The following is a 14,818-nucleotide window of genomic DNA, read 5'->3' on the forward strand; positions in this document are numbered from 1 at the left end:
AGAATACAGTTCGTGGCCAAACCAACACTCGCGAATACACTAAAGGAGCAATACTATTTTTTTTTTATATAAAGTCATAATCCTTTTCACACGTCTCAGTGTTACCTTGTACTGCTCTACAGCAGCAGTGGTTTACGTTGTGTGACGGGAGCATGCGGCTGTAGCGGACATCCATTTAGTAGGAAGGCAAAAATCTGTCAAAACTTGACCGCCTCCACCTCTCCATGTGCGCACAATCCTATAGAACGGCCCGATATTTAATCCACGCAGAAACCATCACAGATTCATAATATTAACGTGTTTAAGCAAACAGATAGTCCACCGCCGGCTGCATTATTATCGATGCTTCACCCACCCCGTTTGCTATGCGTTCATTGTTAGTTACACATTTGTGTTAAGCCCCCTTCCAATGCGTACGAACTGAATGAATGGCCCAGTAGTTGTACTTCGCAGCATTACCTCACGCCCCGCAAATAACTGTACACACACACTGTATGGACATACCATAGCACAAAACGCGCACATAACACAAAGATCCCCCGTGTAGCCTGTAACAGACTGTGGTGGGCCAATGTTGTTGTTGTTAGTGAGTAGCGCCTATGAAGGCCGGCACGAGGGGAGGGGGTGAGTGGCCAGACACCACGCACGGCCGCCTTTGTCTCCCCCCATGGCGATGTTTATTACTACACACCACCGGCAACCAGGTACTGAGTTGAGTCTGAGTCGACATAGGGGAGGAGGAGGAGGCCCATGACCGGTTCAGATAATCGCCACTGGTGGCGAAGGTAGCCGTGAGCAGCCTAGCGCTAACCGCTACACCATCGCTCCCCACACACACACGCGCACGTTTATTTAAACGTTTATTCGCGCAATGCAAAGTCCACCCTACCCCTTCACTTACAAATGTGCGTGTATTCCGTGGCGTTGTGTTTCGTTTGCGGTTAAAAGCGAGTAGGAGTAGGATGAGGAGGATGAGGGTAAAGAAACCGATTCCGCGCCGCGCGCCGCCCATGTTTTTTAGCGGGAAAAGCTCCGGGCGCCATCTTTAAACGGTCTCGCTCGATAAATAAAATTCGCTTCGTCTCTTCGACGTGAAACTACTCGTAGTGCAGTCGCGAAAAAAATCACAATTTCTCTCACACACACACGCGCGAAAAAAATATATAAACGTGTAATCACGGTCTAAAACACCGCGTTTTAAAAATAAATAAATTTATAAACGTTTTTTTTTTAAAACGCGAGTGCACGGCTGTTGCCGCCATTTCGCGCGCGCGCGGCGCGATGCTAATGGGGGTTTAATGACGCCGATAAAAACCCACGAGAAATAACACGCCTTTAATAAATAACACGCCTTTAATAAATAACGCGCATTTAATAAATAACACGCACGTGTGTACGGCCTCCCCTGCGAAACGATTAACGCTGGAAAGTACGTGAACTCATTTTAAAAAAACAACCACACAATTTAGTGGCACCACCTTGTGAAATGAACGCCGCCAGAGGGATTGTTTTATTATTCGTGTGCGGCTGGGAGCGGCGTCAACGTGGCCCCTCACCCCCCTCACCGTGTGCGATGCCGGCGAGCCGGATTCTATTCCTGCTCACGGCCACCAACAACCCAGTGACTTCTTATCCTGAACCGGGAATCGTCTCCCCCCCCCCCCCTAGGTAGACTCGGCCTGAAATGAGTCCCTGGCGAGGTGTGTAAAAAACCACACACATCGCCACTGAGGGGAAGGGGGGTGGGAGAGACAAAGGCGGCCGGGCGTGGTGTTGGCCACCCAGCCCTCTCGTGTGCCACAGTTCCCGGCCTTCATCGGGCGTGTGCTAACAGCGCCTGCCCCAGCAAGTCTGTTACTAAATATTTACTGAGGCCAGCAGTAGAGAAGAGCGGACAGCGTGGGGAGGGAGGGAGGTGGTGTAGTCATTGAGAGAGACGGCAGAGGGAGGCGTTGCCGAGCAGCGAGGGGAACCCTCCGGTAGGGGGGGCGAGGCCCCGGGCACCATGGGGGAGGTGGTGGTGGGGGGGGGCACCCAGAAACAACTCCGCCCACGGCCCTGCATGGCCGCCCCCCTACCCCCACCCCCTACCCCCTACCCCCCACCCTACCCCCCACCCTACCCCCCACACTACCCCCCACCCTACCCCCTACCCCCCACCCCCCACCCACCGCCGTGCTAGGATCTCGTGTAAGGGTCGTCGTCGGCTTTATTTAGCGTGCGTGCCAACTACGCGCGGGTTATATTGATATAAATACATGCCGATCCCGTCCGCGGCAGGCAACGGCGCTGCACGTGGAAATCCGCTGCACGCGGACGTTTCTGTGGGTGTGGTGGGCACAACGCTTTGCCCTTGCTTTTCATGTGCGGAAATAACGCCGACCCAAATCGTCCACGGTTGTCATCTGAGCGGGTTCACTTAAATCGACTGCCCGCTGAATGTCCTCCCCCACACGTCGCGGGAGCTATTTGACCGTACTTCACCACGTTGGGCAGGGTTGGTGAAGGAGGGAATCATTTGCGGGCGCATAGTCCGGTACCGTACAACAATGGGCTATGGCTTGCACTGCCCTCTGCTGCATGCCCAGAGAAATACACCTTTTTTAAGTTTTAAAGCGTTTAAACCACCGTGCCAATGAGCACCATCCATGTATAAATGCAACAAATAAAATATGACCTTTCAACAAGCCCGTCCTACTCACGATTAGGATGGCAAGAACAAAAAAATCATGCATGGATTATGTAACACGTTCGAACACGCGTGTGTGCTTAAGGTAATGCGTTTCATGTGCTTAAGGTAATGCGTTTCATGTCATTAATGGGCGCTTATGACATGGATTAGGGAGGGACGTGGACATTCATGGGGAGGTGCACACCGACAACTATATGAGCACAGAGAAGAACTGCAAGTTAATTTGCACCATTCGAAGCCTCATAAACAGTGGATAGAGCATGACAAAGATGCTAACACAAAAAAAAACGTTCCGATGCATGATTGGGATTTTAGAGACATGAATAGGAACACCTGGATTCGGGAACTCAATTCATAATCATATTATTGGTCTTCATCAAGCAATAGCTAGATCATGATGGATGACTTGGGCAAAACCCAGTTTTGCCTATCGAGTTATGAAGACCTGGGTAGGGGAATCATGCGAGGCAGGCCTATCTCTTGGGGGCACGAGACATCAACTTTATATTTAAACGGATTGGTTAATTATAAACTAGCTTACGTCACACGTAATGAGGTGGTCGTTAACATGCGATAACGTCATCTTGTTTAAGGGGCCGTCCATAAATGACGTCACACGATTTTTGACCCCCCCCCCCCCATCGTCACACGGCGTCACGAAAAGTCAGACCCCCCCCTCAGATATGACGTCACAAAGCTCTGCCCCCCCCCAAATATATGTAAAATATGCTTCAAATCGCTTTTAACTATTGTCATTGTAGTGCGTATTTAATGTGGCGCTGCACTCTGATGTAGGAAAAAACATTTATTAAAAAGTCTATTTAATTAAGTAGAACGTATTTATATACTTAGCTCTATCGGTAAAGTATATCGTGAAAATATGTATTTTATTATTTTATATATTTTATTGTTTCCCTTCAACGTAACTTTACCGAAAGAGCTACAAATATGAATTACTGCAGTCACGAAAGCTTTAAATCAGTGTTTATATTTATTTAAAGTTGCGCATTTTGATGTGACGTCACATTTCTCAAACCCCACCCACCCTCGTCACACATCGTCACAAATGTCTGACCCCCCCCCCCCAGGTGCGTGACGTCATTTATGGACGGCCCCCTAAATGAAAAAAGGGAAAGTTTTTGAACCAGATTGAAAGACTGTGGACATCATCAAAGAAGTTGGGACCATTTATTTAAACAATTAGGGGACCTATATGACTTCACGTTTACACAGAAATGAGCCAATTGTTTAAATTCTATACCCTTAATTGTTTAAATTCTATACCCTTTTGGCAGGGGCCAAATTTTATACGATACAAAGATTTCGATTTAAAGCTTTCGTGACTGCAAGGATTCATCTTCTTTGGTTCTTTCGGTAAAGTCACCACGTAGAATGAGAATAAAATAATAAATTGATAAAATAAAATAACAATAATATTCTCACGACGTTTCGGCCACAACACAAAGGCCGCATCCACAATTTGAATTGAGAACCAAAGCTATGACCTAAAGGGTTACCTGCCTGGATAGAGATGTGGTAGGAAAGGGGCCGTCCATAAATGACGTCACGCGAGCTTGGACGATTTTTGACCAACCCCCCCCCCTCTCTCGTCACACGACGTCACAAAAAGTCAGACCCCCCCCCTCAAATATGACGTCACAAAGCTCTGCTCCCCCCCTCAAAATAAAACATGCTTCAAATCTCTTTAAACTATTGTCATTGTATTGCGTAGTTAATGTGCCTCTGCTCTCTGATGTAGGAGAAAACATTCATTAAAAAAGTATATTTAATTAAGTACGTGACTTTACTGAAAAAAACAAAGAGTATGAATCCTTGCAGTCACGAAAGCTTCAAATCTAGAATTAAGTAGAACGTGTTTATATTTATTTAAAGTTGCCGCATTTTAATGTGACGTCACATTTCTCAACCCCCCCCCCCCTCGTCACACATCGTCACAAATATCTGACCCCCCCCCAGGTGCGTGACGTCATTTATGGACGGCCCCAAAGGTAATATTTAAAGTTATATTATTGCTAACACTTGTTTGAAAATGTATTTCTGCTTGTAGGAGTGGGGGAGTGGACATCCCATAATGCACCATGTGGTGGCAGCACAGGGACTCTCCTCACCGTCATACCCTGACTCCACGCAGGTGCGTATTTCTCTCCACCCATCACCACTTACCACATCATCATTGCACGTTACCAACAATGTTTAACATCAAACCATTTACACGAATAATTGTGCAAATGCAACCGCAGCCATAATCATCTTCACCACTACTTGCAACCAATGCCACCAAAGCCAACAATCAAAATTATCACCATAAACACTTTAAGCATCGTCATAATCAGCACGATCATTATGACCATCACTGACTTGGCCAACACTTAAGAAAAGTAAGTTAGCTTGGGCAGGAATCATCGCTGGAAGGGATGACGGTCAATCGCTGGGGTTTAATGATGGAGTAGCAGCCAAATGAGGGAATACGCCAAAGCAGATTTCTAACACGGAGATGGAGCGATGAATTTAGCTCGTCTACAGAACTGTTACAATACGATACCGTGAGAGATGGCTGGTGCTTGGGAAGGCCTTCTTGCAATAGTGGATAGATCATGACTGCTCTTCATGAAGATGAAGTGTCCGACAGCCTAGGACACCTGTGGTACGCATTCCTCAGGGGTGCACGTAATGTCTCTTGTGGGATTAGTAAGCAGGCCTGTTTTGCATGTGTGCACCAGTAATTATAAATCTATATACTTATCTGTTGTGTGACATTTGATGAATTGTGCGTTTCGGAACCTAATTCATCCATGTGGTCTCCGGTTAATAAAAGGTGCTGATCAACAGCATAGCAGCAATTCGTTTTTGTTAATCTTTCACAAGAGTAAAATATTTGGCAGGACATTTTGAACAATGAGAAAATTCACAAAATGGCCTTACCCACAAACAAATATGGATCATATAGGTAAGGGCAGCAGATCTATCTATACTTCACTCAAGCCACGAAAGCCAACGCGTGTTGCCATACCCAAATGAGTACCAGACGATGGATTGTGGCTGAATCAGGCTGTTGCGATGCTCATGCCCTCTGTTGGTGTTTGCAATGCATTGTGGGTTTACCCACGAGGCCGTGCACGTGCTACATTCCGGGCTGTGACTGCGGTTACGTGTGCTGTGGGGGCTGCAGTTGTCGTCGGAGGGACCGGGGCCACAGGGGGGAGCGGTTGGCGATGCCCTGACGCCCTCCGCGGGGCCTGTAGTGGGCGGCGGGGCTGCTGGAGATGCCCAGGCACAGCTCGAGGCCGATAAGCGCGCGGTCTACAGGTACTGGCACGTTCCGTACCAATCTGGATTTCTGTTGGAATTATATAACCTGTTATTCTCCTCACGGAATAGGAGTGATCTTGGTGATGGTGTAGATATTGCAGGTTTTATATTGTGAGGATGATTGAGTTTGTGGTAGTTATGATGTTTATATGAATGAGATAATTGTGTTGGTGTTTATGGTGGTGTAATAGGTGTTTATGGTAGTGAAAAATCAATAACACTACTCATCAACAACACTACTTGAAAAGAAAAAATATATATAATGGTTGATGTTTGGGCCAATGGCCCTTCTTCATAGCACATGCACAGAGAGGCCAGATAGATAAAAGGGTTTGATGAGATTGTTATTCTAATGACCAACTTTTAAATTTGCATGGAAATAGTGATGGTGTTGATTGCAATTGTGCTAAGCACTCGTAATGGCGGTGTTGATGGTCGTGGTGTTGTTAGTTGTTAATGGTTTGATGGTTCCTTTTTGTGATGTTGGTAATGTCGACAGTATTGATATTTCTGGTGTCGTTGGTGTTAATATGGGGAGTGGTGGTGGAGTGATTAACATGCTGTGAAATAAATCCACCTCATCGGGTTAGATTCCGAGCCATGGATTAAATAGGTTTACATAAGGAACTGGTTCGGGCCTGGGCCTCCCCTAGACGCTGTATAACCCTGGTGTAGTTCTGGTGATCACACCCACACATGTGCTTTGCAAGCCTTTATCGATGCTCTCCGACGGCGCTGCACCAACAGTGGTTGCCGATGTCTGTATTGATGATGGTGACCGTGTCAGTGGCGATTTGACCGATGTCAGTGGTGATAGTGTGACTGTTTTTGATGGCGGTGGTGATGGTGTTGATGTTGCGCAGGCACCCCTTGTTCCCATTGCTGGCTCTCCTCTTTGAGCGCTGTGAAGAGGCCACGCTGGGCTCCGACTCCGTGAGCTCCGCAGGATTCGATCTCGACATTGAGGGTTTCGTGCAGCGGCAGGAGAGCGAGCGCAAGCCATTCTTCAGCGACGAGCCAGAGATAGACAACCTGGCAAGTCCGTGCACACACACACACACAACCGTGTTCTCAAGTGGTGCATGTTGAACTTCTTGAGTATCAGCCCAGTTATCAATGACTGTACAAAAACAAAAAAACAATTTTCACTTTACTTGGGTTTTTCCAGCACTGAGAATTAAACATTCAGAATGATTGATATGCAACGAACAGTCTTTAGAGGACATATACATGGTGTGCCCCTTGTGTTGATCAGCCCATTTCAGTGACTGCACAAGTAGTTTTTGTTTTTTTTGATACCATCTTCTGGAGTTAATCTCTGACACAGGGTGGTGCCCCGCTAGCTGCTAGAGTTTTAAATGTAAACTTCTTCATCTCGTGACACTATGACAAGAGCACAATCGGAATGTATCTGGTGAAAACAAACAATATCATAACGATAGCAACCCTGCATGTGCCAGATGGTGAAAGCGATCCAAGTGCTGCGTATTCACCTGCTGGAGTTGGAGAAGGTGAGCGATCTGTGCAAGGATTTCTGCAGCCGCTACATCACCTGCCTCAAGAGCAAGATGCATTCGGACAACCTCCTTCGCTCGGACGTGGGGCCCAGCAACTCCTACCTGGGGGAGCCCGTACGACAACCCTCAAGCCACAACGTCAAACAATACAACACCAACGCAGCTGCATCGTAGCTTCGGCATAATTTTATCAAAAACACCACCATACTAATGCCATAATGTAGGGTCCTCCTGAAAGCTAAACGCACCCCAAGCTTGTGCCCGGTGTTAATTAAGTTTTGCAAATTTGGCTATACACACCTACCGAATTACCAGACACACCTTAAAATTGTATTTAAAATATCTTGCACTTTCCAAACACACCTTGAATATGGAGTATGCCAAACATCCCCAAACCAGGATCCCTCTGAAAAATAATCTATATAATGTGTGGTTTTCTGCAAATGACATTGGTAAAACAATCTGTATCACAATTCCAACATCACCTTCATATCCATAACGTCACCAGCATGTCAACATTGTAACATCAGCATAACAATATAATAATTATTAATATTGATGTACATATAATTTTAGCACAACATGAATCTAAACATTATAACTCCAACACGATAGCCTCAGAAGATCAGTGTCACTGCTACCCCACCATCATTAAATTCGCATTGTGATCAAATCATCACAACGTTACTTTCAACATTGCAGTACCAGCATAAAATTAATAACAACATCACCATATGAAAATCATTATGTGAATATATAACTGTATCGGCATCACAATATCAACAGCACAATCATATCACCATCACATCATTATGATGTTCACGTCACAACAGACACATAGACATCACCACTCACAGATGTTATCCGTCATGAATATGAATTATTTTGCACCTATGATCCCCCACGCTCCTCTGTGAATTGACCAAGCAGGCGCTGGGCCTGACATCAGGTGACGCAGTTGCTGTAGTGAGCGTTCCTGCCCCTTCGGTTGCTGTGGCAACACTACAGTCAGCACAGGTGCTAACAGGTAACGCCCGGTCATGATGACGTCAGGTATGATTCACGGGTTTTGCGGAGAGCTGTTCAAGCCTAGCGGATTGTTCTGTCAAGGAGAAGTTGATGGAAACGGAGGACAGAGTGCTCCCCTAGGCTTCAAAGGCCTCCCACCACCTTGTGAATCACATCCATAGTCTGCCGTAATAATAACACACCCCATTATAACAACAGGACATTCTGCTTTAGCAGCACGGCCAATTAAACTTGAATACAGGAATGATGTGCAATGTAATGACATAATTTAATAACACACTATGACGGAACACCTCATTATAACAAGCCGAGAGAACACAAAGACCCTAGCCTGATCTCATGACGCATTCATATTTCACACGTGATGTATCGTTACGCAAATGTAAGAGGCATGTTTTAAACAAGTGATAATGCTGTAACCTATGTCAGTGCAATTCCATGAATATGTAATTAATCTCGACTCACCTGCCATCCCAAATCGGCCTCTCAATACGAGCGTCGTTCGGTTGAGTTGAAGCATCAATCGTCCTACGACTTCTGTCATCGTCACAGATGCGTTCACGTCATTATTGCAGTCATTCCACCCATTTTTAAATGTTGCCATGAGTCATGCAGTTGTCACCATGCTGGGCATTATTCTTCGATATATTTCTATTGTTTTTAACAGTGAACAACAGCTTGCTGCTCTTATATTGCATCCGGTGTGCAAGGGCACAGCCACCTTGCATCATGTGACATAGCGGTCTTCTTGCGGCAATTCTGGAAGGAAAAAAACTTTGTTGCGTATCAGTACCAGGGCTGTGCCCCATTCACGACACAATATTTACCACGATCACACTGACATAGGTTACCGTGCTAGAAATCTCTATTGAAACACCTTCGTGTGAATGTATACTCGATTTAGAATGCCTTTCTTAACAAAAGACTTGATAACAAGAAATTGTAATGATCATGCTTGATATTGTTTTGGTTATTGATTTCATTTTGCCCTTATAATGACTGTGGTGTTATGTTATTGTCCTGGTTGTTTTTTGTTTGTTGTGTCGTCCTAATGACCGTGTTGTTGACCATTGCCAGGAGGCACCATCTATCAGCCAGTTACCATGGTGACCCCACACGGTCAGGTGGTTGCCCAGGCAATGACACAAGCAACCACCACGACTGCCCTGCAGATCCATGGGGCACAGGTGAGACTCGCGTTAGAAGCCCCTGCTGTGGTGTGCAGTGGCAACGTCACCGGATTTCCCGGCTACACTTCCTTGTGCACCAAGGTGGCGAGATGTGAACTACCTCAACTGGTACACAGGAGGTCGTGGATTCAATCCCAACCCTGACGTCTGCCGTATATTTGGAGTTTCCACGTTCTCCCTGTGGTCGCGTGGATCTTCTCCGGGTCCTCTCCCTCCATATTTAAAATCAACATGCGTTTAGTGTATTTGGCTGCTATAAATATTCACATGATTAAAAAAAAAAATTTCGTTGAGCTATCATTTGTGGCCAAGTCGCTTCTGAAAAAGAGCTATATAGCTCAGTGGGCCTTACCTGGTAAAATAATAATAAATTAACATCCGCACTATTGTGTATGACGGCCCACGGGCAGCATAAATCTCACAACTTCCTTAATGCAGCCTGCAGCCACATTACACCCACCGCTTCGACGTGGTTCACAAAAATATTTATCCGTCAATGCAAGCATTTTAGCAGCACTAATTGGGTACAAGAGGTTTTCAGGTTTTTCACCTGGTAATACTGCTTTTATAATTTTAGTGGGCTCACTCACTTATGTCACTAAAAGGGTCTCTTTGTACCCAATGGACCCGTACGTTATTTTTGTGTTCTTTGGGATGATGCGAAGGTGTGTTTTACCCAAAGTTATTTGACAATATAATTTGGCCCTCAGTACGGAAAAGTCAAGTTTAGTTTTTAACCAGGTGAAGAACTTAAGGGATCAGGATAGTTTCATTTGCAAGATTTACCTAGGCCACCAAAATGACAAAAAATGTTCCCCTCCCATGGTGTATAATGTCCAACCATGTCATGCCATCATGTAAACTATTCAGTTTTTCCTGTATAAAGTATGTGTAACTGCTATGTTTCTGTACACTGGTCATGTTTCCATGAATTATGTGTGTATGGTGTGTGTTGTGTCTCCAGTCCGTCGTATCGTCTCCCTGTGTCATCAGTGGGATCTGCACCACATCTCACCTGCAGGCTGACAACATGGGGGGCACACACCTGGGACAGGTAACTCGGGGACACGCCGGGACACTGACGGAGACACAGACACAAGGGAAGGGGGACGGGCACACACAATGCCTTTGAGAGACATGTAAAGACACGGGGAGAGGAGGGAACATCGGATGGACATGAGAGACACATGAGTATACATGGGACAAGGAAGACATCGGAAACAGGAACATAGGATGATGGAGACATGGGGACGTAAGCACGAGGACATAAGGATGCAAAGCTGTGCAGATGAGAGATAGGGTGGTGCATTTAGAGACTTAGGTCATGGTGACGCAAAGACATGCAGATCAATGAAGATATGTGAGGACATGGGGTCTTGGTCTATACGGTATTCATTTACGCATGTCCCTGCTATATAAGTGTGTGTTTATACGTGCAATGATACGGATTGTGATGCTCAACACCAGTAGCAATAGGAATCAGAATATGTTGTCAGCTTCCCTCAGGATGCACATATACAGCTAGTTTTTGTAAAATCACTGCTGGATAAGGGTCTTCCCACGCCCTGCCAGCTGTGAGAGATATTTGACCATATTTCACCGTGCTAGTCAGTGTGGGTTAGTGATGGTGGGAGTAGTGTGGAACATCAATGGACTCCTCTGCACTGCCCACAATGTCTATTACACCTGGGTTATACGCATAATGGTCACCTATCCAAGCATCATGCCGACTCATACCAGCTTGGCTTGCGGTATTTGACAAGATCAGGCATCATTCCAGGTGAATTGGTCTGGTGTGGTATGTAAACATCAGCACTGGGGACAGACTGTAAAAGGGAGTGGTTCTGACCACGCCATCCCCTTGTGTGCCTTGCCAACTTTAATAGGTGCTTGCTAACTACTTACCCCAACAGTCCATAAATGCTATACAGGGGATCTTTGTATTTTTGTCCTTGCACATGTGGGTATATGTATGGGGATTGATGGCACAGTGATGAGCACTGCACTACAAGCATCAGAACTGGGGAGACAAAGGTGTACAGACCTGTGCTGGATACACCACCCGTTTTGGTCACCATGTAGGCCTTACTCATCGCTTGGTAACAGCACTTGCTCCAACAGCCTGTTAGAAGCCATTCGGAGAATCCTTGTCTTTGTATGCATGCACGCGCACGTTACCGTACTGATAACTCTGTGTGTGTATGTTAGGACATCTCGGCGTGTGACCCGGATGACAAGCGCGCTCGTCTCAAACGTGGCGTGCTGCCCAAACACGCGACCACCGTCATGCGCTCTTGGCTCTTCCAGCACATTGTGGTGAGCACAGCCATGGGCCTGCCCAATTGGAGTCACGTGACTTTTGCCATCTCAAATTTACACTTGCACCACCCCATTCGCCTGCAGTCAGGATTTATCAGCTACAGTCTCCGTGCAGCTGCAGAGATTGGTTGATCAGCTGGCATCAAAATACACCCAGAATATTAGTTGACTGATCTATATAGTGGAGACTTTGGTGTACACTGTGCCACTCAACCAGATATGGTTTGCATATGTGTATGTTGGTTATATTAGTGCTGCTTCAGTGAGGTTCATAAACTAAAGCATAAATTTATTGTATTTTTTACGTGTTGGACAATTCTGCAAAATTTTGGTGGACCAAGCCATGACAAAATTCATTATAGGCAGTTAAGAGTATGGAAAACATCGATATTCTTCAGTGAGCTGTGCCCAGCTACAGACTGCAAAGAACAGCCATCATGTTGGAGGCGATGACACCACAGCTTAGCTATGGGGCCCATGAGAGTCGCAGCAGTATGCAGAATTATATTACATTAGGTTAATGTATCAGTAAAATTAATTAACAAAAGGAAATGTAAATGGTATGTTTGACACGTGTATGATAAAACATCCCTGGGCTCCCCTGGCAAAGTATGGTAGCAATAAAAAATAGGGAAATAATAAAAGTACAATCAATCCATAGTCCTATGGCTTTCTTCCATATTAAGGTTTATAGCAGTTTTTTTGCCATCGGTGTCATGGTTAGCACACCACACATCAATCCAGGTGATTGCTGGCCATACACAACAACAGTGGAAATGTGTATCTAAACCCAAGTGGCTTCCCCTAGGTCGATAGATATTAGCTGGTATGGTTTTGAACGTCAGTGCTGGGGGAACAGGGGCAGCTTGGGAAATTATGTTCACCACACCCTCTGTTATTTGCTGTGCTGGTCTGAGAAGGTTTTCATCAACAACACTTTCCCCTGCCATCTGTACGGCTTATTGGGGGATCTTTGTATTTACCATATATATTTGTGTATACCCGTGTATTTGTGCAGCACCCATATCCAACAGAAGATGAGAAGAGACAAATCGCCAACCAGACCAACCTAACCCTGCTGCAGGTCAATAACTGGTGAGATAATTGCAAAAAATGCTTGCTATGAACATGCCACTACAAATCACTAACATAGCCACAGCCCTAAACCTAAACCTAGTACTGTTTATAATCCCTGAGAGAAATCTGCCATAAGTATTGTGGAATTCCATCACTGGCTCAGGACCAACAACAGGAACAAGTGTTGTTCAGCACTCTTTAGAGTACTGGAGTAATGGAAATGCAATCTGTGTAAGGGTGTTTCAGAGTCATCACACCCACGTTAATGAGGGTATGTCTTTAATGTGGGTATCCCTTTAATGTGGTTATCGCTTTAATGTGGGTATCCCTTTAATGTGGGTATCCCTTTAATGTGGGTATGTCTTTCATGTCGGTATCCCTTTAATGTGGGTATCGCTTTCATGTGGGTATCCCTTTAATGTGGATGCATGGGGCCGTCTATGCCGCAGGTTCATAAACGCGCGGCGCCGCATCCTGCAGCCAATGCTCGACGCGAGCAACCCTGACCCTTCCCCCCGCGCCGCCCGCAAACTCAAGGCTGCACCGCGACCCAGCTCCCAGCGCTTCTGGCCGGACTCCCTGGGTGCCCGAGCACCGCCCGGGGACACGGGGGAACACGGGGACACGGGTGACGGACACGGGGACATGGGTGGGGACGGGGACGCACGGACACACGGGGACGGCACGGAGCATGAGGACGGTGAGGCTTGGGCAGGTGGGAGCAGGAGAGGAACGGGCGATGTACGGAGGGATGGAAGGAGAAAGGACGTTTACAGAGGAATGGGAGGAGAAAGGGAGCTGGATAGGACGAGAAGTGGAATCCAGGACAGTAAGAATAGGAGAGAAGAGAGTGAATTGATGAAGGATGGAGAAGGACAGATGTATTCATCATGAGGATATGTGTATGAGGGTGGATGGGCACATGCTGGCCTCTACTCCTGATGTGCCATCTTGCCCTTACTCGGATTGATTACACCACTCGTCCCGAGGGTTTACAAGGCTAAACATAGATAATTATCTTTGTCAATATATTTGTACGTGTCTGTGTTTCAACGTGTGTAATTCCTACTCTGTGGGCCACAGCTTGGGATCAGAGGATTGTGAGTTTTAATCCCAGTCAGGGTTCAGCTTAACCCAATATTGTTCTGGGGTAAATAAAATTAGTACCACTTTGTGAGATGTCAACAGCAGTTGTCCTGCGGATTCATAGATTCCAGCTAGAGGAATGTGGAATTTTAACTTGTGGCTCAGGGCTGCGAATGGAGATGAGCAATGTTCAATGGCCATTTGAGGAGCCACTGATTTTTGGTGTTTTTAAGATATGTATAGGTCTGGTTTAATGAGCAGTTTTAGCTGGACCCCACTTTCATATTATAGATATGGTGTCACTTCGTTGATGTCATGTTTTTTTTCTGAGAGAACTAAACTTTAGCCGCTGCAGGATAATATTCTCCAAGCAATGTGGATTGGGGCAAGGGAGATGTTGTATGTGACAGTCTGTATCCTGGAGACGCAAGAAGAGCTAAGAGACAGACACAGCAGGAGAGAGGTGTATTAAAGAGCAGTACATGAAAAGGAGGGAAATTTATGTTCGTGAAATGTTTTTGGTTGCAGGCGATGTTGTAAATATTTGTAATGGTGATGATGGGAAGTGATATGATAGT

The 14,818-nt window shown here is 45.9% G+C and overlaps 1 protein-coding gene across 5 annotated transcripts in view; it reads left to right on the top strand.

Annotated features, from left to right (window-relative positions):
* The window catches only part of LOC116951933 (homeobox protein PKNOX2-like), an 82,511-nt gene that overhangs the window by 60,660 nt on the left and 7,033 nt on the right, over positions 1 to 14,818 (top strand). For 2 of the 5 annotated variants that reach the window (XM_032970809.2, XM_032970835.2), the window contains exons 2-11: positions 4,761 to 4,844; positions 5,883 to 6,019; positions 6,886 to 7,057; positions 7,483 to 7,653; positions 8,467 to 8,566; positions 9,646 to 9,755; positions 10,723 to 10,812; positions 11,967 to 12,074; positions 13,096 to 13,172; positions 13,604 to 13,869. In XM_032970809.2, the coding sequence (XP_032826700.2) occupies positions 4,761 to 4,844; positions 5,883 to 6,019; positions 6,886 to 7,057; positions 7,483 to 7,653; positions 8,467 to 8,566; positions 9,646 to 9,755; positions 10,723 to 10,812; positions 11,967 to 12,074; positions 13,096 to 13,172; positions 13,604 to 13,869 (1,315 nt within the window). The remainder of the gene's footprint in view (positions 1 to 4,760; positions 4,845 to 5,882; positions 6,020 to 6,885; positions 7,058 to 7,482; positions 7,654 to 8,466; positions 8,567 to 9,645; positions 9,756 to 10,722; positions 10,813 to 11,966; positions 12,075 to 13,095; positions 13,173 to 13,603; positions 13,870 to 14,818) is intronic. The other 3 variants (XM_032970817.2, XM_032970826.2, XM_032970845.2) reach the window with 3 other exon arrangements.

Source organism: Petromyzon marinus, chromosome 3 (genome assembly GCF_048934315.1).
Source record: "Petromyzon marinus isolate PM22_M1 ecotype Great Lakes invasive population chromosome 3, UKy_Petmar_22M1.pri1.0, whole genome shotgun sequence".
Taxonomy (NCBI): domain Eukaryota; kingdom Metazoa; phylum Chordata; class Hyperoartia; order Petromyzontiformes; family Petromyzontidae; genus Petromyzon; species Petromyzon marinus.